The sequence below is a fragment of the Bos indicus genome, chromosome 15, assembly GCF_029378745.1.
Source record: "Bos indicus isolate NIAB-ARS_2022 breed Sahiwal x Tharparkar chromosome 15, NIAB-ARS_B.indTharparkar_mat_pri_1.0, whole genome shotgun sequence".
NCBI classification, from domain to species: domain Eukaryota; kingdom Metazoa; phylum Chordata; class Mammalia; order Artiodactyla; family Bovidae; genus Bos; species Bos indicus.
The window spans coordinates 43,061,449-43,087,672 of NC_091774.1; the positions used below are offsets into that span (position 1 = coordinate 43,061,449).

The 26,224-nt window shown below is 36.2% G+C and overlaps 1 protein-coding gene across 2 annotated transcripts in view; it reads left to right on the forward strand.

Moving 5' to 3' along the window:
• The window catches only part of SBF2 (SET binding factor 2), a 499,115-nt gene that overhangs the window by 285,797 nt on the left and 187,094 nt on the right, over positions 1-26,224 (forward strand). For both annotated transcript variants that reach the window (XM_070767584.1, XM_070767585.1), the window contains exons 14-16: positions 8,166-8,370; positions 10,745-10,854; positions 12,921-13,070. In XM_070767584.1, coding sequence (XP_070623685.1) covers positions 8,166-8,370; positions 10,745-10,854; positions 12,921-13,070 — 465 coding nt within the window. The remainder of the gene's footprint in view (positions 1-8,165; positions 8,371-10,744; positions 10,855-12,920; positions 13,071-26,224) is intronic.

Genomic DNA, 26,224 nt, shown 5'->3' on the forward strand with positions numbered 1-26,224 from the left:
TAAGTAGATTGTGACAAATGAATCTAGTTATGCAATCACCACAACACTAAGGGCATCCAACATTTCTATCTTCCCCCAGATTTTGTTACTACTCCGATACAGTCACATCCTTCTCTCACTTCAGACTCTTGACAGCTGATCTGTTTTCTGTCTTTGTAGTTAGTTTTTGCCTTTTTCATAGTATCATTATGTAGATTTTTGAGTTTGGTTTCTCTTTGCATAAGGCATTTCACACTCATTCCTGTCACTGCATGAATCAGTCCCTTTTATTGTTGAGCACTACTCCATTTTATGGCTAATCAGAGTTTTATTTATCTGTTAAGCAAATGAAGGAAAATTTTGGCAGTTGTGAGTAAAACCACACTAAACATGTTCAAAGATTTTTGTTGTTCAATCACTAAGCCATGTCCAGCTATTTGCAACCCCATGGACTGTAGCATGCCAGGCTTTCCTGTCCTTCAGTATCTCCCAGAGTTTGCTCAGACTCATGTCCGTTGAGTCGGTGATGGCCATCCAACCATCTCATCTTCTGTCACCCCCTTCTCCTCCTACCCTCAATCTTTCCCAGCATCAGGGTCTTTATCAGTCAGTCAGCTCTTCGCATCAGGTGGCCAAAGTATTGGACTCCAAATTATTGGAGCTTCAGCATCAGTCCTTCCAATGAATATTCAGAGTTGATTTCCTTTAGGATTGACTGGTTTGATCTCCTTGCTGTCCAAGGAACTCTCAAGAGTCTTCTCCAGAACCATAATTGAAAAGCATCAGTTCTTTGTTTATCCTTCTTTATGGTACAACTTTCACATCTATACGTGACTACTGGAAAAATCTTGCCCTTGACTCTCAGACTATTGTTAGCAAAGTGATGTCTTTGCTTTTTAATATGCTGTCTAGCTTGTCATAGCTTTTCATCCAAGGAGCAGGCGTATTTTAATTTCATGGCTGGAGTCACCATCTGCAGTGATTCTGGAGCCCAAGCAAATAAAATCTGCCACTGTTTCTACTTTTCCCCATCTAGTTGCCATGAAGTGATGGGACCGGATGCCATGATCTTAGTTTTTGAATGTTGAGTTTTAAGCCAGCTTTTTCACTCTTCTCTTTCAGCCTCATCAATATGCTCTTTAGTTCCTCTTTGCTTTCTGGCATTAGGGTGGTATCCTCTGCATATCTGAAATTGTTGATATTTCTCCTGGCAATTTTGATTCCAGCTTGTGAGTCATCACGCCTGGCTTTTTGCATGATGTACTCTATATATAAGTTAAATAAGCAGGGTGATAATACACAGTCTTGACGTACTTCTCTCTCATTTTTGAACCACTCCATTGTTCCATATCCTGTTCTAACTGTTGCTTTTTGATCTGCATACAGGTATGACCTGCATACCTGCTTTCTCAGGAAGCAGGTAAGGTGGTCTGGTATTCCCACCTCTTTAAGAATTTTCCACAGTTTGTTGTGATCTACAGACTCAAAGGCTTTAGCATAGTCAATGAAGCAGAAGTAGATATTTTTCTGGAATTCTCTTGCTTTTTCTGTGATCCAGCTGATGTTGGTAATTTGATCTCTGGTTCCTCTGCCTTTTCTAAATCCAGCTTGTACATCTGGAAGTTCTCAGTTCACATACTGTTGAAGCCTAGCTTGAAAGATTTTGAGCATGACCTTGCTAGCATGTGAAATGAATACAATCCTGTGGTAGTTTGAACATTCTTTGGCATTGCCTTACTTTGGGATTGGATTGAAAATTGACCTTTTCCTGTCCTGTGGCCACTGTTGAGTTTTCCAAATTTGCTGGCATATTGAGTGCAGCACTTTTACAGCAGCATCTTTTAGGATTTGAAATAGCTCAGCAGGAATTCCATCACCTTCACCAACTTTGTTCTTAGTAATGCTTCATAAGGCCGACTTGACTTCACACCCCACTCTAGATGAGAGTGACCACATCATTGTGTTTCTCCTGGGCAGTTTAAGACCTTTTTTGTACAGTTCTTCTGTATATTCTTGCCACCTCTCCTTAATCTTTTCTACTTCTGTTAGGTGCTTGCCATTTCTGTCCTTTATTGTGCCCATCTTTTGCATGAAATGTTCCCTTGGTATCTCCAGTTTTCTTGAGGAGATCTCTAGTCTTTCCCATTCTATCATTTTCCTCTATTTCTTTGCATTGTTCATTTAAGAAGGCTCTCTTACCTCTCATTGTTATTCTTTGAAACTCTGCATTCGGTTGCTTATATCTTTCCCTTTCTCCTTTACTTTTCACATCTCTTCTTTTCTTAGCTATTTGTAAAGTTTTCTCAGACAACCATTTTGTGTTCTTGGATTTCTTTTTCTTTGGGGTGGTTTTGGTCACTGCCTCCTATACAGTGTTACGGACTTCTGTCCATAGTTCTTCAGGCAGTCTGTCTACAAGATATAATCCCTTGAATCGATTTGTCACCTCCACTGTAAGATCATAAGGGATTTGATTTGGGTCATACCTGAATGGTCTAGTGTTTTCCCTACTTTCTTTAAGTCTGAATTTTTCAGTAAGGATGTCTCATGATCTGAGACACAGTTAGTCTCAGGTCTTGTTTTTGCTGACAGTATAGAGTTTCTCCATCTTTGGCTGCAAAGAATATAATCAATCTGACAGGTTTTATGTGAACATATTTATTTCTCTTGAGTGAGTAATTAGGAATAGACTGCTAGAACAGTGGTAACAAGATGATAACTCTATAAAAAACTTCCAGGCTGTTTTCTTAAGAGTCTATACAATTTTGCATTCCCACCAGTAATATATGAGAGTTCTGTTTGCTTTGCATCTTCACCAACACTTGGTGTACTCAGTTGTTTTAATTTTAGCCATTTTAATAGGTTTGTAGTTTTATCTTTTATGGCTTTAATTTGCATGCCAGCAGCTGTGTGAGAGTATTAAGTCTCTGAGCTAGTCACTTGTGCTCTTTTGGTATTTGTAAAAAGGATACATGTCTTAGAACACGCAGCCTCCATTCTAGAGTCATGAATAGAGCAGTTGTTCTAACAAGGGCAAACTGTTCCCCTAGAAATTTGGCAGTGTCTGGAGACATTTTTCGGTAGTCAAAACCAGAGAGTATACTACTGGCATATAGTTAGTTAGAGGCCAACGATGCTTCTGAACATTTTACAATATACAAGACACCCACTTTTCCCCACCCCTCACTGCCAAACAAGAATTTTCTAGCTCAAAATGTCAATAGTGTCAAGGTCAATAAACCTTGAATTAGGGCAGCCAGCACTTCAAATATTAAAGTCATACACCAGATTTCTTTGTATTCAGGATGAGATATTAATTCTGTTAATTAATTCTGTGAGATGGAAAATTGAGGATGTTTCATTCTAGCAAATGTGTTCACAGTGAGGCAAGTCCAAAAAGTCCATTTTGTCAGTGTTTAGCAATTCAGTCCAATGATAGTTTTGTTTTGGCTGTATTTGAATGGATTTTTAAGAATTTGTATAACAGCTGTAGATATGATTGGTGCACATTAAATAATTATTAAATACCTAAACTAATATGGGAAACTTGGTAGCCTCTGATAGAGACACATTGATTTATCATTCATTATTGAGACCAGTGTGGAAGAAGTTTTTTTCCCCAATGTGCCTCCTTTGAATTTCCAGTACAGTTTGGGCCTTTTTTTTGTTGTTTTGCTTTTATTTGAAATGCTTTCTCAGCCTTGTTTTCTGTAAGCCCTAGGCATATTCTCATTTAGTTTGCCAAAAGAAAAATCCATGTTTCCAGACCAGATGGTTTATGTGTCAGTTTCTCAAGTCTGAGAAAATCATTGTGCTTCCCATTGATAGAGTATTCTCTAAAAGCAGGATTACAGAGCTCATTTCTTGAAAATCATTATCCAACTTTAAAATTTCCTCTAAACAATAGTACATTTTGCCAACGCGTTGCTTTGGACAGAATTATGTTCACCTTAAGTATGTGGTTGTCTAAATCCTTAGTTATTACTTAATATTTGCACTTCTCGAAAATCGGAGTTGACCATTTGGCTGCTTCTTTTGTTCTATTGGAAAATAATGCATTTTCTTATTTCAACATGGTGATTAAACAATGAAATTGGTCTGCGGTTTTTAATGAGCTCAGTAGTCTTCAAGGGATTGTTCTAAATTCATTTGGAGTTATAAATAAGATCACATGTTTCCAAGAACATGCGGAGTTCAACCAGCCTTAAAATGTCTCTCATTTCTGCTGTCTTCTCAGAAGTCATTATACAACCAAGTTGGGTGCGAGGTGGTGAATGTAGTCCTTTATAATTACCATACTGCCCGTTAGAGGGCAGCAGTGTACAGATACGGCAGCCGGAAAACCAAATAGTGTTCAATACTAGATCTTGGGGCATGAGCCTTTCTTGAATTTTCTAAAAACAGTTAAATATATTATTATTCAGTAACTTTAACCCATAATTTGAATTTTATGAAGACTATCTGTACAACTGAAGAATATGAACTTTGTTTTAAAGTTATTTTTGTTTTAGATGCTTATTGTTCTAAATTGTGTATGGATTTGGTTATGAGAAGAAAAACACTGTTAGTGACGAATAGCTATATATTTTCTCTAATAAGTGATTTTTATGTAAACCCTTATTGAATACTATTGTTGTTAAAAATATAAGTAGCTGGTGATATGATGGGAATATATGGGAATAGATGGATGATACGATGGAAAAAGAAGTGGGGTTTTAGTTTTAGAAGCTTGGTGTCATGCCATAGAATATGCAATGACTGAACATTTTTCAGATGAATATACTCTAGACTTTTGGAAAAGAGCTTTAGATTTGTTCAGGGGAAATATGTGTGTGTATGTTATAAAGCTTTCCTATAATAATTTGTTCCACTCTCACAAGAACCTTATGAAGTAGGTATTGTATTATTATCTTCCTTACAGATGAGGGAACTAAAACACAGGTAGTAAGAGAATTGATACTACACTAGGTCACACTACTAGTGAGTGGCTAAGCTAGGATTTGATCCAGGCAGTCTGACATCAGAGACCATGAGCTAAAAATACTTGGTTGTATTACTCTCTTTCATTGAACTGTTTTAACTTTTCCTTCTGAATTACAGTGCCTCCCATCTCTATCACATTTTCACTTATAGTCCTGTTTCTGGGCTTCTTGATTTCATTAGCCCTTTAACCCTCAGTGATACTAGTTACCATACTGTATTAATTATTAAAGTTTTATATAAGTTTTATAATCTGGAGAGTTTGACTTCTCCATTTACTGTTCTTCAGAATTCCCTTGACTATTTTTAGATCTTCAGTCTTGCTTATGCAGTTTAGAATGAACCTGTAACATTACCGAATTTTTGACTAGAAGCAATCAATATGTGTATCTTTATTTTTGTAAACCACTTTAAGTTACTTTTGGAATAAGAAGAATATGTAGTGAGAGAGAGAGAGATAAAATATGTTAGAAAAGATACTATCATCACTAAGAAGATTTCTTTTCTACTTTTATTTTTCCATGTTTTAAAATTCACTGTAATAAATATTATTTACATCATAGGAAATATATTTAGTTTTAACTTCATTATAAAGAAAATAGTGTATATAGAAACAGAAATAGTGACAAATATACTTTAAATGACTCAAAACTCAAAATTCACATGAATTACCTCCCCAGCCTGAAAGAATTATCTGTCCAATGAGTTTTAGAAAATGTATATTTATAATTTTTGAGAAGATAAAGTATCTTAGATATTGTGTTTAAAGAACAGAGAACAAACATACTGCTTTTGGAAAGGGCAGTTTCAGAAACTCCAGACCAGTGATATTGGTGTTAATCTGGTGTAATTTTAGAACAGTTTTTTCAGCGTATAGTTTAGATAGTGGTGATTGTGAAGACTTGGCTTAGGAATTTACTTATTTTTTTCTGTCTTTGCTAATGTATCTTTGTATATTAGGGGGAATACAAAGTGTATACGAGGGCTACTTTGGCAGGAACAAGTTTTTGATCTGATTTCACCAGCTCAGGAATCTTTTAAGAGAAGTGTAAGTATAGGCACTTGGAAATATTGTGAGTTGAAGAAAAGCAAGTATCACAATAAAGTGAGTCTTGTGAATTTTTTTGTTTCCCAGTGTATATAAAAGTTGTGTTTACACTATACTGTAGTCTGTTGTGTGCAATAGTATTTGTGTCTAAAAGAAACAATGTATGTGCCTTAATTTAAAAATACTATTTTTGTTAAAAAAATAAATGCTAACCATCATGTGAGCCTTCAGTAAGTCATAATCTTTTTGCAATAATAACATCAAAGGTCCCTGACCACAGATCACCTTAACAAATATAATAATGAACAAATTTGAAATATTATGAGAATTACCAAAACATGACAGAAACACAAAGTGAACAAATGCTGTTGGAAAAAAATGGTGCTAATAGACTTGTTCGATATAGGGTTGTCACAAACCTTCAATTTGTGAAAAAGATAGTAACTATGAAGCTCAGATGCTGAAGCTGAAACTCCAATACTTTGGCCACCTGATGCAAAGAACTGACTCTTTTGAAAAGACCCTGATGCTGGGAAAGATTGAAGGCGGGAGGAGAAGGGGACGAAGAGGATGAGATGGTTGGATGGCTCAATGGACATGAATTTGAGTAAACTTCGGGAGTTGATGATGGACAGGGAAGCCTGGCGTGCTGCAGTCCATGGGGTCGCAAAGAGTCAGACATGACTAAGCGACTGAACTGAACTGATGAAGCTCAGTAAAGTGAAGTGCAAGAAAACAAGGCATGCCTTTATAGACTTAGCAAAGTTGTTTATCCAGTATCACATAATGAGTAGAGCAAAAACTAGAACCCAGGTTTTCGGACACTTAAAGGAGTGTTATTTCCACTCTGTTACTGACATGCTCCCTTTATCTTCTACTCTGCTCCTGCCTTTCCTTTATCTGGGTCTGGGCCAAATAATCAGAAAGAATTGTGGGGAGCAGCTCTGGTAGATGATGCTGGTTGGCCATTTTAACTGTCCAGAGAATATGTAGGGCAATATTGAGCTTAATGTACAACATAAATAATGCAGGTTCAGAAGGAAAAAGAAACTTTCTGGTTTCACTGAATGGTAAATGCAAGAGTTGGCCTAAGAATGATTGTACAGCAGCCTTTCAGATGGAACTTTGTAAAAAGTATGGATTCCACTCTGCCTGTAGTATTTGAAATATAATTCTACATAAGTAGTGGCTGGATAAAACTCCATGCCAACTCCTAGGGTCTATGAAAATATTAGCTGACACAATTAATTTAACTAATATAGTCCTGATATGTGTTCAACATCGTGTCCCACTTATTATGAACAAGTAGATAATAATTTGACATGCTTTAACTAGATCACTCTGTCTGCAGTATTAAAAATAGAGTGAAAGTGGGAGCAAGGGTGGAGCAGGGAGACAGATTAGGACACTGTTCTTAGCAATATGAAAGAGATGCTGACTTAAACCAAGATGTATTGAAAAGTGGTCAGGTTATAGACATAGTTTAAAGACACAAGTTAAAGGTTTGCCCAGGAATGGATAATGGGGTATTAGAGAAAGGCATTAATGATTACTCTTAAGTTTTTCACTGAAGTGATCAGAAGAAATAAATATGCCATGTACTGAAGTGAGGAAGACTGTAGATAGCAGTTTTGGAGGAGGTGAATACTAAGTGCTCGTTTTGAACATATATTCGAGATGTTATTTTAAATCCAAGTGGAAACAGTATTTGCGGATTGTTGAATATATGGATATGGAGTTCAGGAGGACACTTATTTGGAGACCAAAATTTGTGAATCATTGGTGTTCTTGTAGTTAAAAATACGAGACTATAAGTTATCACCAAGGAAGTAAATGTAAATGGAAAAGAGGCCTGTGGTCTGAGCCCTGGGGTAGTCACATAGTTAAGAGATTAAGGAGATAAAAAATAGACAAAGATGTAGCAAGAAATTTACAAACCAAGTGAAGAAAGTGTGTGTTGAAGAGGAAAAGAGTGATTGATCAGCTGTATCAGATGCTGCTGGTAGCTCATGTATTCCAGGACTCTGTATTTTATGGTATATATCTGAATATATGTACAATCTCTCACCTGTCTGATTTCAGTTTCTGTCCCTCTGGCCAACAATCTGCCATTGTTATTTTAACTTTTGAATAATCTTACCTATGTTTAATATTGCAGGAGAATCCAAACCCTCATATGGCATTTCAGAAAGTTCCACGCCCAACAGAAGGATCCCACTTGCGAGTTCATATTCTTCCTTTCCCCAAAATTAATGAAACTCGGGTACAGGAATTAATACAGGAAAATCTTGCTAAGAATCAGAATGCACCTCCTGCTTCAAGAGTGGAAAAGAAATGTGTTGTGCCTGCAGGTCCACCTGTTGGTATGTATTTATCTATTTGTTTGTTTTAAGGTAAACTTTTAATCAAGATATAAGACACAGGGACTTCCCTGGTGATCCAGTGGCTAAGACTCCATGCTCCCAATGCAGGGGGCCCAGCTTTGATCCCTGGTCAGGGATATTATATAGTAATGTGAATATTACTTATTATTTACTTAATAATACTAATTTGCTGTAATTTCCCTACATAATACCAGCTTATACTTAAGTGTTGATCATACTTTCACATGGAGAAGAAAATAGAGAAGCCAATGTGTTAGGGTAGTTACTTTTTGAAGGGTTTCATCTTGTAAGTTTAATATTCATAACTTAGTTGAATGCTTTCTTTAAGTACACACATGAAGTTGGTTTAAAATTTTATCTGCTTGAATTGTAGCCTTGTCTCAGTATTATTTTTGTATAATCTCTTTACTTTCTTCATTTTCAGTCAACATCAAATTTTTTATATACATATGGGATCTCTCATTGTAGTCAGTGAGAGAAATACATATGACTCAGTATTTGTCCCTGCATGGACTGCCTATAAAACCAAAATGAATGAATAAACAAACAGATGAAAGAATGATGAATGAATGAGTGAAAGATGAATGCAGGGACCTCTGTCCAATTTCTGATTTGTTTAAATTGATCAGAATCAGGATTTTCATTGCATTAAAGTTTTAAAAGTATGAGTGTTTCATCTTACATGATACCCACTTAATATGAGTGTACAATTGCTATGTCACTTTAAGAACCATTCACATTTTGAGAAGGTAATTACTTTCCAGCTATTCTTCAGAGGTGCCAGAATGATGATGAACTGCTAAAAATAGCATTTGAAAGCCAAAACCTTAAGAAGGAAGACCTGAAAAGTCGAATACCCATAAACCAGAGTTGTCAACTGTTAGAAAGCTAGTATTAGAATGCTGCAGCTGAGGATTTGGCCAATCCCTGATATATCAAACTCTAAGTGAAGAACTTTGTACTGGGAATGAACTAAGTCATAGTCTCCAAAGGAAAGTAATAATTTCCAGATGGTAAACAGATTCATTATTTTAAAAGGTGGGATTTTTAATGGTTCATCCCTAAAGAAAATTTAAAATGCTATGAAAGAAATTTTAGAACTAAAAATTTATTGTTGCTCTCTAAAGTATGTGGTCTTACTTGGAGACTAAGACATTTTCTACTCTAAATACAGATCAATTTCAGTTTCTATCTATGCCACAGACCTCCACATGTGGGAAGCTCCAGAGTACAAAATAAAGAATGCACATTTCAGACAGAGAAAGTCATATGAAATAATCTGTTTTACCATCATGGTCATTACTGTTACATAATTTTAAATGATTTCAAGAGAACTAGTAAAAACCAAGTAAGATTGATTTCCTGATTCTGATAAAGCACTATAGTTAGGTAAGATACCACCATTTGGGGAAGTTGGGTGTGAAGTACATGGATCTTCTCTGTACTAATTTGTAACTCTGTGTAAGCTCATGATTATTTCAAAATTTTTAAGTTTAAAAACTTGTTTTAAGAATGTAAAAGTTCATATTGATGAAATGAAAGGAAGGCCAAGAGTATGGTATTATGGTTTTTCTTGTTAGGTAAGAGCAATCATAAAATATAAGGCTTAAGAATTATAGCTACTACCTGATTTGTACAAATGATATTTATTTAATGAATACTGATTTAATTTCTATCTTCTAGTATTCTTTTAATAAGTTACATTTGTTTTAAGTAATTTTAGCTTATGTAGTACACTAGAATTATCCAATCTTGTGAAGTTGATAGGTACTAAGTTCACAGAACCGAAAAGTGACTCTCCCAGATTTATAAAGCAGTTGTTCGGCCATAATCACTTTTGTTTGTGTGCAGTGCTTCTTCAGGTCACCTATACTCAGATTTTTAGAACCTAATTTTTAGTGGTATGTGGTTTTTCTTTGGTAATATGTTAGAAATATCAGCTTCTTTTCCTGTTAGTAGTCAGTCCTCTATATATGAGCGTTACCTGTGTTGGTCATGATCTTGTACCTGACACATTTCTTGTCTGTTTACAACTAACGGTTAAAAAAAGAGATGCTTATCTTTGCTTAATAAAATTTTACTGTGCAACATGAATTAATTTGTGTAAGAGTTAAGTACAGTATTAGCATCTATCCTGTGAAATTATCCTCAATAAGCTATTGATTAGCCTGTCACTTCACAACGTAGAAATGTAATCAAAGTGATGAAGTACCTTCAGTGTCATGTAACAAGGGGGAAATAAAGGCTTAAGTGTTTGTCATGTAAACAGAGTCATATAAACTGTAAATAGTAATATTCCCCTTGCTTTTATTATTGCCAAAGGAATTTAATTTGTGTTATATTCCTTTAATAGTTTCAATAATGGATAAAGTGACAACAGTTTTCAACAGTGCACAGAGATTGGAAGTCGTTAGAAACTGCATTTCATTCATATTTGAAAATAAAACATTGGAGACTGAAAAGGTAATAAAACGCCATCATTCCCAATATTCATCATGTCCCTTTCAGATTTCTGTGTTTAGCTTGCCAACTGACCTCTCCTCTATTTCCATCCCTTTTCTTTATAAAGTATTCTTTCATTGTTTTTATCATTTTAAATGAATAGTGTCTAATATTTAAAATCTTAGCCAAGCCCGAAATATTGATAGTCATTTCCCCCTCTGAAACTTTTAAACATTGTTCATTAAATTCTATTTTGGCATATTATTTAGAAACTTCAGTCAGTTCAGTTCAGTCGCTCAGTCGTGTCCAACTCTTCACGACACCATGGACAGCAGCGCTGCAGGCCACCGTATCCATCACCAACTCCTGGAGTTTACTCAGACTCATCTCCATTGAGTCGGTGATGCCATTCAACCATCTCATCCTCTGTTGTCTCCTTCTCCTCCTGCCTTGTCTTTCCCAGCATCAGGGTCTTTTCCAGTGAGTCAGTTCTTTGCATCAGGTAGCCAAAGTATTGGAGTTTCAGCTTCAACATCAGTCCTTTCAATGAACACTCAGGACTGATTTCCTTCAGGATGGACTGGTTGGATCTCCTTGCAGTCCAAGGGACTCTCAAGAGTCTTCTCCAACACCACAGTTCAAAAGCATCAATTCTTCAGTGCTCAGCTTTCTTTATAGTCCAACTCTCACATCCATACATGACTACTGAAACACCATAGCCTTGACGAGACGGACCTTTGTTGGCAAAGTAATGTCTCTGCTTTTTAATGTGCTGTCTAGGTTGGTCATAACTTTCCTTCCAAGGAGTAAGCGTCTTTTAATTTCATGGCTGCAGTCACCATCTGCAGTGATTTTTTGGAGCCCAAAAATATAAAGTCAGCCACTGTTTACACTGTTTCCCCATCTAATTGCCATGAAGTGATGCCATGATCTTAGTTTTCTGAATGTTGACCGTTAAGCCAACTTTTTCACCCTCCTTTCACTTTCATCAAGAGGCTTAAAAACATTTACAATATAATTTTATTTATTACAAAAAATCTACTTAAAACAAGTAATGAATTATAAAAATTGTGATCTTCATTTAAATATGCCTTTAATGTGTGCTTTAATAGCACATTTTCTTGCCTTCTTTAATAAAACATATTAAACATTAATGTCACCTTTTCTTAGTGACTTGTCATAGTTCTGAGCATTTATTACATGGGGCTAGTAAAGCTTGTGAAACAAAGTTTTTATCCACTTAATGACCCTCAAGTCTGTGTTTTGAGTTTTTTGGAATCCATTTTTTCTTATGATTGAAGTGTTAAAGGGACTTTCTTCTGCTTCTCTTGCTTTCAACTTTCACACTGTTTCTTGTGCCTTTGGAACAATATTAGGACCTCCTACTCTCAGTCTTTTTCCTTCCTTCTTATTTGCTCCTTTGTTCTCATTTTACGTTTCCAAAGTTAAATAAGCCTATTGTTAATACTAGGTTATGTAAAGTAACTCAGGCTCTAAAGGTGAACTGGAAGAGGCATTCTTGTGGGTGAGGAAGTGGAAGAGTTTTAGTATGTAAACCTAAAGATTTCTATTTGTTGCTCTGAGTTTTTTCCTTCTTAATTATACTTTTGAAATAGAAGGGATTGCAGAATTTCCCAGTCATAAATTAAAACTGAGTAGTGATTAAGTTGCTAATCACTATAAAAGAATAAAATCACTCATGCTTCTTGTCATTTTAATTTTTCCTTCTAATCTTGCCGTGGAGATGTGGCCAGTTATTCAAAGAACATGTCAAGTATCCATGGTTTTGACTCAGAATCTGAAGCAGCAGTTATTTTGGTGGCCACAGTTTTGATAAGTTTTTTTTTTTCTAATGAAGTTTAATGTTTTTTAAATGTATCACTTAAACTAGTCCTGTTTATTTTCATGCTGCCTTACAAATTTAAAAAATCACTATAAATCCATGTTGTCCTTAACAGCAAATCAACTCTTTTCTAATTCTAATAGCTCTGTTAAATGGTTTACAGGATATGCATGAGTTAGCATGATTTAAAGTTATTTTTTTTCCAGTGAAACCTCTTGTTCATGTCTGCCTCTTATGTCCTCAGACCCTTCCTGCTGCATTGAGAGCCCTTAAAGGAAAGGCAGCAAGACAGTGTCTCACTGATGAGCTGGGTTTACATGTTCAGCAGAACCGGGCAATATTAGATCATCAGCAGTTTGACTACATAATAAGGATGATGAACTGTACTCTACAGGTAACTTTTAGTTCTTTCAGATTTCTCTTCTTATTTGAGAATAATACTTTTTTTCCCCAGGCAGTTCAATAATTACTAGTATATCAGGTTCTTAAGCCTTCCACATCTGATAATATGAAGAGCTGATATTTGTAGCATTTCTGTTAGAAACACTTATGTATTGCTCAGCATAAATATTAGGAGTGTTTTTATTCTTTTTTTTCCTTGAAAAATACTAGGTTATTTTGCTAGTTCTGTAAGTAAGCTTTCTGAAGTGAAGTCATCTTTGAAACATTCAGTGTATATTACTTAATGTCTATATTTTTGTCATCCCTTTTCAGCCAGTTTTCAGTTGTACGGTTAAAATAGAGGGCAATGAATGGTGGGTAATCCAAATGATGAATGAATTATTCGGTTCATAATCTATTTCTTAACCTATGTATATGGGTATTAATTGTATCATTTTTTTTTCCTTGGGTTACAGTTGCTTTACAGTGTTGTACTACAAAGTGAATCAGCTATCTGTTTTCATATATATATATATATATATATATATATATATATATATATATCCCCTCCCTCTTGACCCCCCTTCCCACCTCCTCCATCCCACCCCTCTAAATCATCCCAGCTCAGCTCCCTACATTATACAACAGGAACAACAAATTCCCACTAGCTATCTGTTTTACACATGGCGGTGCACATACATCAGTCCCCCTCTCCCAATTCATCCATGGCCCAACCCCCAACTCCATGCCCACACTTCCATTCTCCACATCTTCATCTCTGCAGATAGTTTCATCTGTACCATTTTTCTAGATTCCACATATATGTGTTAATATACAATATTTGTTTCTCATTCTGACTTAACTTCACTCTGACTCTGGGTCCATCCTGCCTGTACAAATGACCCAATTTTGTTCCTTTTATAGCTGAGTGATATTCCATTGTTTATATGCACCACATCTTGTTTATCTATTCATCTGTTGATGGATATTTAGGTTGCTTCCATATCCTCCCTATTGTAAATAGTGCTGCAGCAAATGTTTGGATTGCTGGATTATATGGTGCTGTGTGCTGTGCTTAGTCGCTCATTTGTGTCTGACTCTTTGTGACCCCATGGACTGTAGCCCGCCTGGCTCCTCTTTCCACAGGGTTTCTCCAGGCAAGAGTGAGTTGCCACACCCTCCTCCAGGGAGTCTTCAACCCAGGGATCGAACCTAGGTCTCCCGGGTCAGATTCTTCACCGTCTGAGCCACCAGGGAAGCCCATGAATACTAGAGTGGGTAGCCTGTCCCTTTTCCCGGGTAACTTGCTGACCCAGGAATCAAACTGGGGTCTCCTGCATTGCAGGTGGATTATATGGTAGTTCAATTTTTAGTTTTTTAAGGAACCCCTGTACTGTTCTCTATAGTGGCTGTATCAATTTACATTCCTACCAATAGTGCACGAGGGTTCTCTTTTCTTTATATCCTCTCCAGCGTTTATTATTTGTGGACTTTTTGATGATGGCCATTCTGTGAGGTAGTAGTTTTTGATCTGCATTTCTCTAATAATTAGTGATGTTGAGCATCTTTTCATGTACCTCTTGGCCATCTCTATGTCTTCTTTAGAGAAATGTCTGCTAAGGTCTTCCTTATAATTTATACACATTAATGTCTTAGGGTACTACTGTTATATTTTTTTGCAGGGTGTATTTATCTTTTCAAATGCATTTCAGATAATATCTTTCTCAGAAATTCTAATTTAAAAGCTAGAATGAAAAATGTAATCTGGTAACAAGCACTTTGTGGTTTATTAAAGCAAATTAACAAAATAGGAGATAATTCACCTCTACTGGAAAAAAATTCTTATTTTAGAGCATAAGAGACTAGCTATAATAGTTTATAATATCAAAAATTGAAAGCATCCTAAATGTTTACCATTTGGATATAAATTAATGTAAGTATGGTAGAACACTTCTTTGGAATACTGTTCTGCTACTAAAATAAAAGAGGTAGCACTATAATATATACCTATAGGAAAAAACTTCTGTTACATATTGCCAGGTGGGCACACAGAAAGATACATAAGGTAGTGCTTAGTCACTCAGTCATGTCTGATTCTTTGTGACTACATGGACTGTAGCCCACCAGGCTCCTCTGTCCATGGGGATTCCTTAGGCAAGAATACTGGAGTGGGTTGCCATGCCCTCCTCCAGGAGATCTTCCCAACCCAGGGATTGAACCCAGGTCTCTCTCACTGCAGGCAGATTCTTTACCATCTGAGCCACCAGGGGTACATAAGGTAGATATAATTCTATTTTGACCTAAAATTATATGTATGTAGGTGTGTATATTATAATGAAAATCTAGAAGGATATTTACACTAAATCCTTAGTAATGGTTATCTCTGACATATATAGATTAGAAGAGTTTTGACTTCCATTTAAACTTTTCTCTGCTTGAAACACACGCATACACATAAGCATAATTAAATTATCTAAAACATATAACAAGGGTTTTTTATAACAGAAGAGTATTCTCATTTTTGTAGGAAGGAATTATTGAAACTTTATGAGAAGAGTAAGACATAATTCATTTGCCATAAAAATCACAAGTCTTTTGCTACTTCTGTTCCTTTGTTTCAGTTCCTTTGGTACTGTCATTGCAGAGAACAAAAGAATTTGATTAAGAGATCAAGGTTACAAGAAGTCCTAAACTTAGATAATATCCTGGTTCCCTATACCTGGTGATAAAACTGAAAAAACTATTTTGGGAGGCTTTTTTCCATTTGTATTTTATGTGCTGTAATTAACTGGGTTCATGGGGTTGCAAAGAGTTGGACATGACTGAGCGACTGAACTGAATTAACTGAAGAACTAAATTAGAAGGCTTTATCTAAACTTAATTTTAGCATAAACCAATTAGTAATTGATTACAGAATAGCCAGGTACCCTTGGGCTAGAAAAATACTCCTTTTCATTGGAATAATCATATTCTGTCGGGGGAAGCTTGGGTTTGTTGTTGCTGCTGCTTCCAAATGCACCTGCACTAATGAGCTCTTAATGTTTTGTAATTCAGTATTTCATAAAATTAGATCTTGTCTTTGTTCTATTATAGAGAGGCTCTTTTGGTTATAAATGAGTTCATATGTGATACTTTTATTTTAATGAATTACTTATTTACCAACTTGGGATTTATTAATATTTATATTCTTGTTACAATACTTGTGGGGATTTAACATAACATTCTGAACATTTTTTTACAAAAGCATAGAGTTTCAAGGCAGAGAGGCCAAACATCTGTGTTGGTGTTTTAAAATAGAAACATTAAATGAACTAAGTTTTAGGTAGTGATTCAAAAACTTTAGTTATTTTTGTTTGTCATGAAGTTATCCTGTAGTTTCTGTCCTCAAGGGAAAATTAAATGGAACATGAGTACTGCCAAGGGGTTATTTTGTTTATCATGTTCTTCCAGTGCCAAGATGATTTTTTAAAGGACTGGTTTATGGAGATTATAGATTATTCCTATGTATTTTCTCATCTCAAATAACTGATCTTATTTTAGTTTTTTTTATAACTGAGATTATTATATGTCTCTTCAAAAATATCATGGATTTAACTATTTTCATTTTAGCAGATACATAATTTTTATGTGTAAGATCTTAGCTAAGATCTTTTAATGGTAAATTATAACTTAAAAACCCAGTGGAGTACTCCATTTCCAGCCTTATAATAAACTGCAGGGTATGAGGGACCCTCTCACTAATGTAGAAATAGATCTTAGAAAATTGCAACAGCAAAAACTCATTATTTTTATATATCGTTTTTCCTAAGAAGAAAAGGAAATCTCTAAAAGACCTCTCCTCTATTCTCAAGAAAAAGATAAGTAGGGAAAACCAAATTCTGAGCACTTAGCAGTTGGGGAAACCAGATACATGAGCTCAATCAGTTAAGTCTTGACTTCTGTAAGAGAGCTGGTTGAACCTGAGAGCTTTATTTACCCCAGGGTAGGACATTGGAAGAAAAATGAAATAATCCCTCTTCAGTGGTATACCCCTCACCGTTGCTTCCAGAAGAAACAATATAAATCTTTTGTATAATTTATTAAATATTTATCAGCCCCGATTTAGGCAGTCAGGGTTCCCACGGATAAACTTTAGTGAGATGTGAAGTCACAATTTTAAAATGACCAAATACCAAAGAAATGAGCCAGTGTGAAAGTGTTAACAGAAACATACAAAAACAGATTGAAAACCTCATAGGCATTATATTTTAGAATTATCTAATTTGAATATATAATAATTAAAATATTTAAATAAAAGGATTGAATACAAAGTAAGCAGATAATAAGAAACTAACAAAAGGGCTAGATAAGTTTAGATTATGTAATCAGTAAAGTAAAACATCAAAGGATATGGAAAACCCAGTATCATTAATATGTCAGTTCTCTACAAATCAACCTGTAGCCTGAATGCAATTCCAATAAGAATTGCAGCAAACTTTTTCTTAGAAATTGACTGGATGATTCCAAAATGTATGTGGAAATGCTGAAGACTTAGAGTGGCCAAATTAATCTTGAATAAGAACAAGTTGGAGGACTTCACCCTACCTGGTTTCAAGACTTAATATCAACCCACAGTAATCAAGATAGTGTAATACTGACATGTCAAATAGATCAGTGGAAAAGGGCACCCAGAAATTAGACTTGAATTTATGGGAAATTTGTTAAAGGCACCAAAATAATCCAATCAGGGGAGGAAAATTTTTTCCACAAATAGTGCTGGAAAACTGACTATCCATATGGAAGAAAGTGAACCTCAATTTCTACCTCATATCAGACACAAGGATTAATTGAGGTAGAGCATAGACATAAACATAAAATAGAAAACCACAAAGGTTTTAGGGGAAAGCATGGAATAGTTTCATGACTTGGGAATGAGCAACAGTTTCCTTTTTTAAAAAATTATTAATTGAATCTTTTGCCACTTATAATTTCTATAACTGGCAAAAGTTTCTTAGGTCACAAAAAGTGATAACCAAAAAAAGAAAAAAAACATAATTATACTTCATAGAAATTAAAACATAAGCTTATCAAAAGACAGAATTAAGAAAATGAATATTGAAGACTAGGAAAAATTATTCCAAAATATATATGTGACAAAGAACTGATGTCATGGTTATATCAAGAACTACAACTTAAGAAGAAGAAGCCAAGCCATTTTTTGAAAATGGACAGCTTAAACAGACACTTCACAAAGTAAGATATGGAAATGGTCAATAAAAATATGAACTAGTCAGTGTCAGTCATCTAAGAAATACAAATTGAAACCATTATGAGATAATACTATATAACCACCAGTATGGCTAAAATTAGAAAGATTGGCAATACGAAATGTTGGCAGGGTTTTTTTTTTTAATTGTAGGCTAATTACTTTACAATACTGTGGTGGTTTTGTCATACATTGACATGAATCCTCCACGGGTGTACATGTGTTCCCCATCCTGAACCCCCCTCCCCTCTCCCTCCCTATCCCATCCCTCAGGGTCATCCCAGTGCACCAGCCCTGAGCACCCTGTCTCATGCATGGAACCTGGACTGGCAATCTGTTTCACATATGATAATATACATGTTTCAATGCTATTCTCCCAAATCATCCCACCCTCACCTTCTCCCACAGAGTCCAAAAGTCTTTTCTTTACATCTGTGTCTGTTTCGCTGTCTTGCATATAGGGTCATCATTACCATCTTTCTAAATTCCATATCTATGTGTTAATATACTGTATTGGTGTTTTTCTTTCTGACTTACTTCGTTCTGTGTAATAGGCTCCAGTTTCATCCACCTCATTAGAACTGATTTAAATGCATTCTTTTTAATAGCTGAGTAATATTCCATCGTGTATATGTACCACAGCTTTCTTATCCATTCGTCTGCTGATGGACATCTAGGTTACTTCCATGTCCTGACTATTGTAAACAGTGCTGCAATGAATATTGGAGTACACATGTCTCTTTCAATTCTGGTTTCCTCGGTGTGTATGCCCAGCAGTGGGATAGCTGGGTCGTATGGCAGTTCTATTTCCAGTTTTTTAAGGAATCTCCACACTGTTCTCCATAGTGGCTGTACTAGTCTGCATTCCTACCAACAGTGTAAGAGGGTTCCTTTTTCTCCACACCGTCTCCAGCATTTATTGTTTCTAGACTTTTTGATAGCAGCCATTCTGACTGGCATGAGATGGTACCTCATTGTGGTTTTGATTTGCATTTGTCTGATAATGAGTGATATTGAGCATCTTTTCATGGTTTGTCAGCCATCTGTATGTCTTCTTTGGAGAAATGTCTGTTTAGTTCTTTGGCCCATTTTTTGATTGGGTCGCTTATTTTTCTGGAATTGAGCTGCAGGAGTTGCTTGTATATTTTTGAGATTAATTCTTTGTCAGTTGCTTCATTTGCTATTATTTTTTCCCATTCTGAAAGCTGTCTTTTCACGTTGCTTATAGTTTCCTTCGTTGTGCAAAAACATTTAAGTTTAATTAGTCCCATTTGTTTATTTTTGCTTTTATTTCCATTACTCTGGGAGGTGGGCCATAGAGAATCCTTCTGTGATTTAAGTCAGAGAGTGTTTTGCCTATGTTCTCCTCTAGGAGTTTTATAGTTTCTGGTCTTACATTTAGATCTTTAAATCATTTTGAGTTCATTTTTGTGTATGAATGTAGAAAGTGTTCTAGTTTCATTCTTTTACAAGTGGTTGACCAGTTTTCCCAGCACCACTTGTTAAAGAGATTGTCTTTTCTTCATTGTATATTCTTGCCTCCTTTGTCAAAGAAAAGGTGTCCATAGGTGCATGGATTTATTTCTGGGCCTTCTATTTTGTTCCATTGATCTATCTTTCTGTCTTTATGCCAGTACCATACTGTCTTGATGACTGTAGCTTTGTAGTATAGCCTGAAGTTCGGCAGGTTGATTACTCCAGTTCCATTCTTCTTTCTCAAGATTGCTTTGGCTATTTGAGGTTTTTTGTATTTCCATAGAAATTGTGAAATTATTTGTTCTAGTTCTCTGAAAAATACCATTGGTAGCTTGATAGGGATTGCATTGAATCTATAGATTGCTTTGGGTAGTATACTTATTTTCACTATATTGATTCTTCCGATCCATAAACATGGTATATTTCTCCATCTATTTGTGTCATCTTTGATTTCTTTCATCAGTGTTTTTGTAGTTTTCTATATATAGGTCTTTTGTTTCTTTAGGTAGATATATTCCTAAGTATTTTATTCTTTTCATTGCAATGGTGAATGGAATTGTTTCCTTACTTTCTCTTTGTGTTTTCTCATTGTTAATGTATAGGAATGCAAGGGATTTCTGTGTGTTAATTTTATATCCTGCAACTTTACTATATTCATTGATAAGCTCTAATAATTTTCTGGTGGAGTCTTTAGGGTTTTCTATGTCTAGGATCATGTCATCTGCAAATAGTGAGAGTTTTACTTCCTCTTTTCCAATCTGGAGTCCTTTTGTTCCTTTTTTTCTCTGATTGCTGTGGCTCAAACTTCCAAAACTATGTTGAATACTAGTAGTGAGAGTGGGCATCCTTGTCTTATTCCTGACTTTACGGGAAATGCTTTCAATTTTTCACCATTGAGGATAATGTTTGCTGTGGGTTTATCATATATGGTTTTTATTATGTTGAGGTATGTTCCTTCTATGCCTGCTTTCTGGAGGGTTTTTATCATAAATGGATGTTGAATATTGTCAAAGGCTTTCTCTGCATCTTTTGAGATAATCATATGGCTTTTATTTTTCAATTTGTTAATGTGGTGTATCACATTGATTGATTTGTAAATACTGAAGAATCCTTGCATCCCTGGGATAAAGCCCACTTGGTCATGATGTATGATCTTTTTAATATGTTGTTGGATTCTTTTTTCTAGAATTTTGTTAAGGATTTTTGCATCTGTGTTCATCAGTGATATGGGTCTGTAGTTTTCTTTTTTTGTGGCATCTTTGTCTGGTTTTGGTATTAGGGTGATGGTGGCCTTATAGAATGAGTTTGGAAGTTTACCTTCCTCTGCAGTTTTTTGGAAGAGTTTGAGTAGGATAGGTGTTCAGTTCAGTTCAGTCACTCAGTCATGTCCGACTCTTTGCGACCCCATGAACCACAGCACGCCAGACCTCCCTGTCCATCATCAACTCCTGCAGTTCACCCAAACCCACGTCCATCAAGTCAGTGACGGCATCCAGCCATCTCATCCTCTGTCGTCCCCTTCTCCTCCTGCCCTCAATCCCTCCCAGCATCAGAGTCTTTTCCAATGAGTCAACACTCCTCATGAGGTGGCTAAAGTACTGGAGTTTCAACTTTAGCATCATTCCTTCCGAAGAACACCCAGGACTGGTCTCCTTTAGAGTGGACTGATTAGATCTCCTTGCAGTCCAAGGGACTCTCAAGAGTCTTCTCCAACACCACAGTTCAAAACCATCAATTCTTCGGTGCTCAGCTTTCTCCACAGTCCAACTCTCACATCCATACATGACTGCTGGAAAAACCATAGCCTTGACTAGATGGACCTTTGTTGGCAAAGTAATGTCTCTGCTTTTTAATATACTATCTAGGTTGGTCTTAACTTTGCTTCCAAGGAGTAAGCGTCTTTTAATTTCATGGCTGCAATCACCATCCACAGTGATTTTGGAGCCCAGAAAAATAAAGTCTGACACTGTTTCCACTGTTTCCCCATCTATTTCCCATGAAGTGATGGGACCAGATGCCGTGATCTTAGTTTTCTGAATGTTGAGCTTCAAGCCAACTTTTTCACTGTCCACTTTCACTTTCATCAAGAGGCCTTTTAGTTCCTCTTCACTTTCTGCCATAAGGATGGTGTCATCTGCATATCTGAGGTTATTGATATTTCTCCCAGCAATCTTGATTCCAGCTTGTTCTTCTTCCAGCCCAGCATTTCTAATGATGTAGTCTGGATAGGTGTTAGCTCTTCTCTAAATTTTTGGTAGAATTCAGCTGTGAAGCCATCTGGTTGTGGGCTTTTGTTTGTTGGAAAATTTCTGATTACAGTTTCGATTCTGTGCTTGTGATGGGTCTGTTAAGATTTTCTATTTCTTCCTGGTTCAGTTTTGGAAAGTTGTACTTTTATAAGAATTTGTCCATTTCTTCCAAGTTTTCCATTTTATTGGCATATAGTTGCTGATAGTCGTCTCTTATGATCCTTTGTATTTCTGTGTTGTCTGTTGTGATTTCTTCATTTTCATTTCTAATTTTGTTGATTTGATTCTTCTCCCTGTATTTCTTGATGAGTCTGGCTAATGGTTTGTCTATTATATTTATCTTCTCAAAGAACCAGCTTTTAGCTTTGTTGATTTTGGCTATGGTCCTCTTTGTTTCTTTTACGTTTATTTCTGCCCTGATTTTTATGATTTCTTTCCTTCTACTAACCCTGGAGTGCTTTATTTTTTCTTTTTCTAGTTGCTTTAGGTGTAGAGTTAGGTTTTTTATTTGATTTCTCTTCTGTTTCTTGAGGTAAGCTTGTATTGCTTTGAACCTTCCCCTTAGCACTGCTTTTACTGAATCCCATAGGTTTTGGGTTGTTGTGTATTCATTTTCATTCGTTTCTATGCATATTTTGATTTCTTCTGTGATTTTTGGTTATTCAGAAGTGTTTTGTTTAGCCTCCATATGTTTGTATTTTTAATAGTTTTTTTCCTGTAGTTGACATCTAATCTTACTGCATTGTGATCAGAAAAGATGCTTGAGATGATTTCAGTTTTTTTGAAATAACGAAGGCTAGATTTATGGCCCAGGATGTGATATATCCTGGAGAAGGTTCCGTGTGCACTTGAGAAAAAGGTGAAATTCATTGTTTTAGGGTGAAATGTCCTATAAATGTCAATTAGGTCTAAATGGTTCATTGTATCACTTAAAGTTTGTGTTTCCTTGCTGATTTTCTGTTTATTTGATCTATCCATAGGTGTATGTGGGGTATTAAAGTCTCCAAGTATTATTGTGTTAGTTAATTTCCCCTTTCATACTTGTTAGCATTTGTTTTGCATATTGTGGTGCTCCTATGTTGTGTGCATATATATTTAAAATTGTTATATCTTCTTCTTGGAATGATCCTTTGATCATTATGTAGTGTCCTTCTTTGTCTCTTTTCACTGCCTTTATTTCAAAGTCTATTTTACCTGATATGAGTATTGCTACTCTTGCTTTCTTTTGGTCTCCATTTGCATGATATATCTTTTTCCAGCCCTTCACTTTCAGTCTGTAGGTGTCCCTAGGTTTGACGTGGGTCTCTTGTAGACAGCATATATAGGGATCTTATTTTTGTATCCATTCAGCCAGTCTTTGTCTTTTGGTTGGGGCATTCAACCCATTTACATTTAAGGTAATTATTGATAAGTATGATCCCGTTGCCATTTACTTTGTTGTTTTGGGTTTGAGTTTATAAACTTTTTCTATGTTTCCTGTCTAGAGAAGATCCTTTAGCATTTGTTGAAGAGCTGGTTTGGTGGTGCTGAATTCTCTGAGCTTTTCTTGTCTGTAAAGCTTTTGATTTCTCCTTCATATTTGAATGAGATCCTTGTTGAGTACAATAATTGGGTTGTAGGTTTTTCTCTTTCATCACTTTAACTATGTCCTGCCATTCCCTTCTGGCTTGAAGAGTTTCTATTGAAAGATCATCTGTTATCCTTATGGGAATTCCCTTGTGTGTTATTTGTTGTTCTTCCCTTGCTGCTTTTAATATTTATTCTTTGTGTTTGATCTTCATTAATTTGATCAATATGTGTCTTGGGGTGTTTTGCGTTGGGTTTATCCTGTTTGGGACTCGCTGGGTTTCTTGGACCTAGGTGGCTATTTCCTTCCCCATTTTAGGGAAGTTTTTAACTATTATCTCCTCAAGTATTTTCTCATGGCCTTTCTCTTTGTCTTCTTCTTCTGGGACTCCTATGATTCAAATGTTGGGGCGTTTAACATTGTCCCAGAGGTCTCTGAAGTTGTCCTCATTTCTTTTAATTCTTTTTTCTTTTTTCCTCTCTGCTTCATTTATTTCCACCATTCTATCTTCCACCTCACTTATCCTATCTTCTACCTCAGTTATTCTACTGTTGGTTCCCTCCAGAGTGCTTTTGATCTCAGTTATTGCACTGATTGACTTTTTTATTTCTTCTAGGTCCTTGTTAAATATTTCTTGCCTCTTCTCAATCCTTGTCTCCAGACTATTTATCTGTAACTCCATTTTGTTTTCAAGATTTTGGATCATTTTTACTATCATTATTCTGAATTCTTTTTCAGGTAGACTCTCTATCTCCTCTTTGGTTTGGTTTGGTGGGCATTTATCATGTTCCTTTACCTGCTGAATATTTCTCTGCCTTTTCATCTTATTTAGGTTGCTGTGTTTGGGGTGGTCTTTCTGTATCCTGGAAGTTTGCAGTTCCTCTTATTGTGGAGGTTCCTCCCTGTGGGTGGAGTTGGACGAGTGGCTTCTCAAGGTTTCCTGGTTAGGGAAGCTTGCGTCCGTATTCTGGTAGGTGGAGCTGGATCTCTTCTCTTTGGATTGCAAAGAAGTGTCCAGTAGTGAGTTTTGAGGTGTCTGTGGGTTTGGTGTGACTTTTGGCCTCCTGTTTTTTTGTGCTCAGGGCTATGTTCCTGCATTGTTGAAGAATTAGCTTGGTATGTCTTGCTCTGAAACTTGTTGGCTCCTGGATGGAGCTTGCTTTCAGTGTAGGTATGGAGGCTTTTGGATGAGCTCTTGCTGATTAATGTTCCCTGGAGTCAGGAGTTTTCTAGTTTCTCAAGTTTTGGACTTAAGCCTCCTGCCTCTGGCTTTCAGTCTTATTTTTACAGTAGCCTCAAGACTTCTCCATCCATACAGCACTGATGATAAAACATCTCCTTTCGAGGACAATGGGCTGCCTTTCTGGGTGCCTTGTGTCCTCCGCCAGCTTTCAGAAGTTGTTTTGTGGTATTTTCTCAGTGTTCAAATGATCTTTCAATGAATTTGTGGGGAGAAAGTGGTCTCCCCGTCTTATTCTTCCCCATTTTAGGACCTCCCCCCAGTGTTGGCAGGGTTTTAAGATACTCAGAATTCTCATGTTTTATTGTTGAGAGTGTAAACTGGTACAGTCACTTTAGAAAAAAGTCTAGGAGATTCTTATCAAAGTAAGCATATACCTCCCCTATGATCCAGGAGTTTCACACCTGGATCTTACCTTAAAAAAATGAAAGCATATCACTACAAAAAGACGTAACAAAAATATTCATAGGCGCTTTATTCATAACAGTCTAAAGCCGAAATCAGTGCAGGTGCCCATCAATCAGAGAATAGGTGTTATTTTTTTTTAATTACCATATACCATACAAAGTAATACTAATCAGTATTTTTAAAAAAAAGTTAATATATCCATAAGGTTACATGTAACCTCATGGATAAATCTCAAAAACATTATGGCATATTTGTAGAAACTCAATGAGTGTACACATAAGGTTTTTGTATTTTCAGTTCCATACAGTTGCTCAGTCATGTCTGACTCGGCGACACCATCAACCACAGCTTGCCAGGACTTCCTGTCCATCACCAACTCCCGGAGCCCACCCAAACCCATGTCCATTGAGTTGGTGATGCCATCCAACCATCTCATCCTCTGTCGTCCCCTTCTCCTCCTGCCCTCAATCTTTCCCAGCATCAGGGTCTTTTCAGATGAGTCAGCTCTTCGCATCAGGTGGCTGAAGTATTGGAGTTTCCGTTTCAATATCAGTCCTTCCAGTGAACACCCAGAACTGATCTCCTTTAGGATGGACTGGTTGAATCTCCTTGCAGTCCAAGGGACTCTCAAGAGTCTTCTCCAACACCACAGTTCAAAAGCATCAATTCTTCAGCGCTCAGCTTTCTTTATAGTCCAACTCTCACATCCATACATGACCACTGGAAAAACCATAACCTTGACTAGACAGACCTTTGTTGACAAAGTAATGTCTCTGCTTTTTAATATGCTGTCTAGGTTGGTCATACCTTTCCTTCCAAGGAGTAAATGTCTTTTAATTTCATGGCTGAACTCACCATCTGCAGTGATTTTGGAGCCCAGAAAAAAAAAAGTCAGCCACTATTTCCCCATCTGTTTGCCATGAAGTGATGGGACTGGATGCCATGATCTTAGTTTTCTGAATGTTGAGCTTTAAGCCAACTT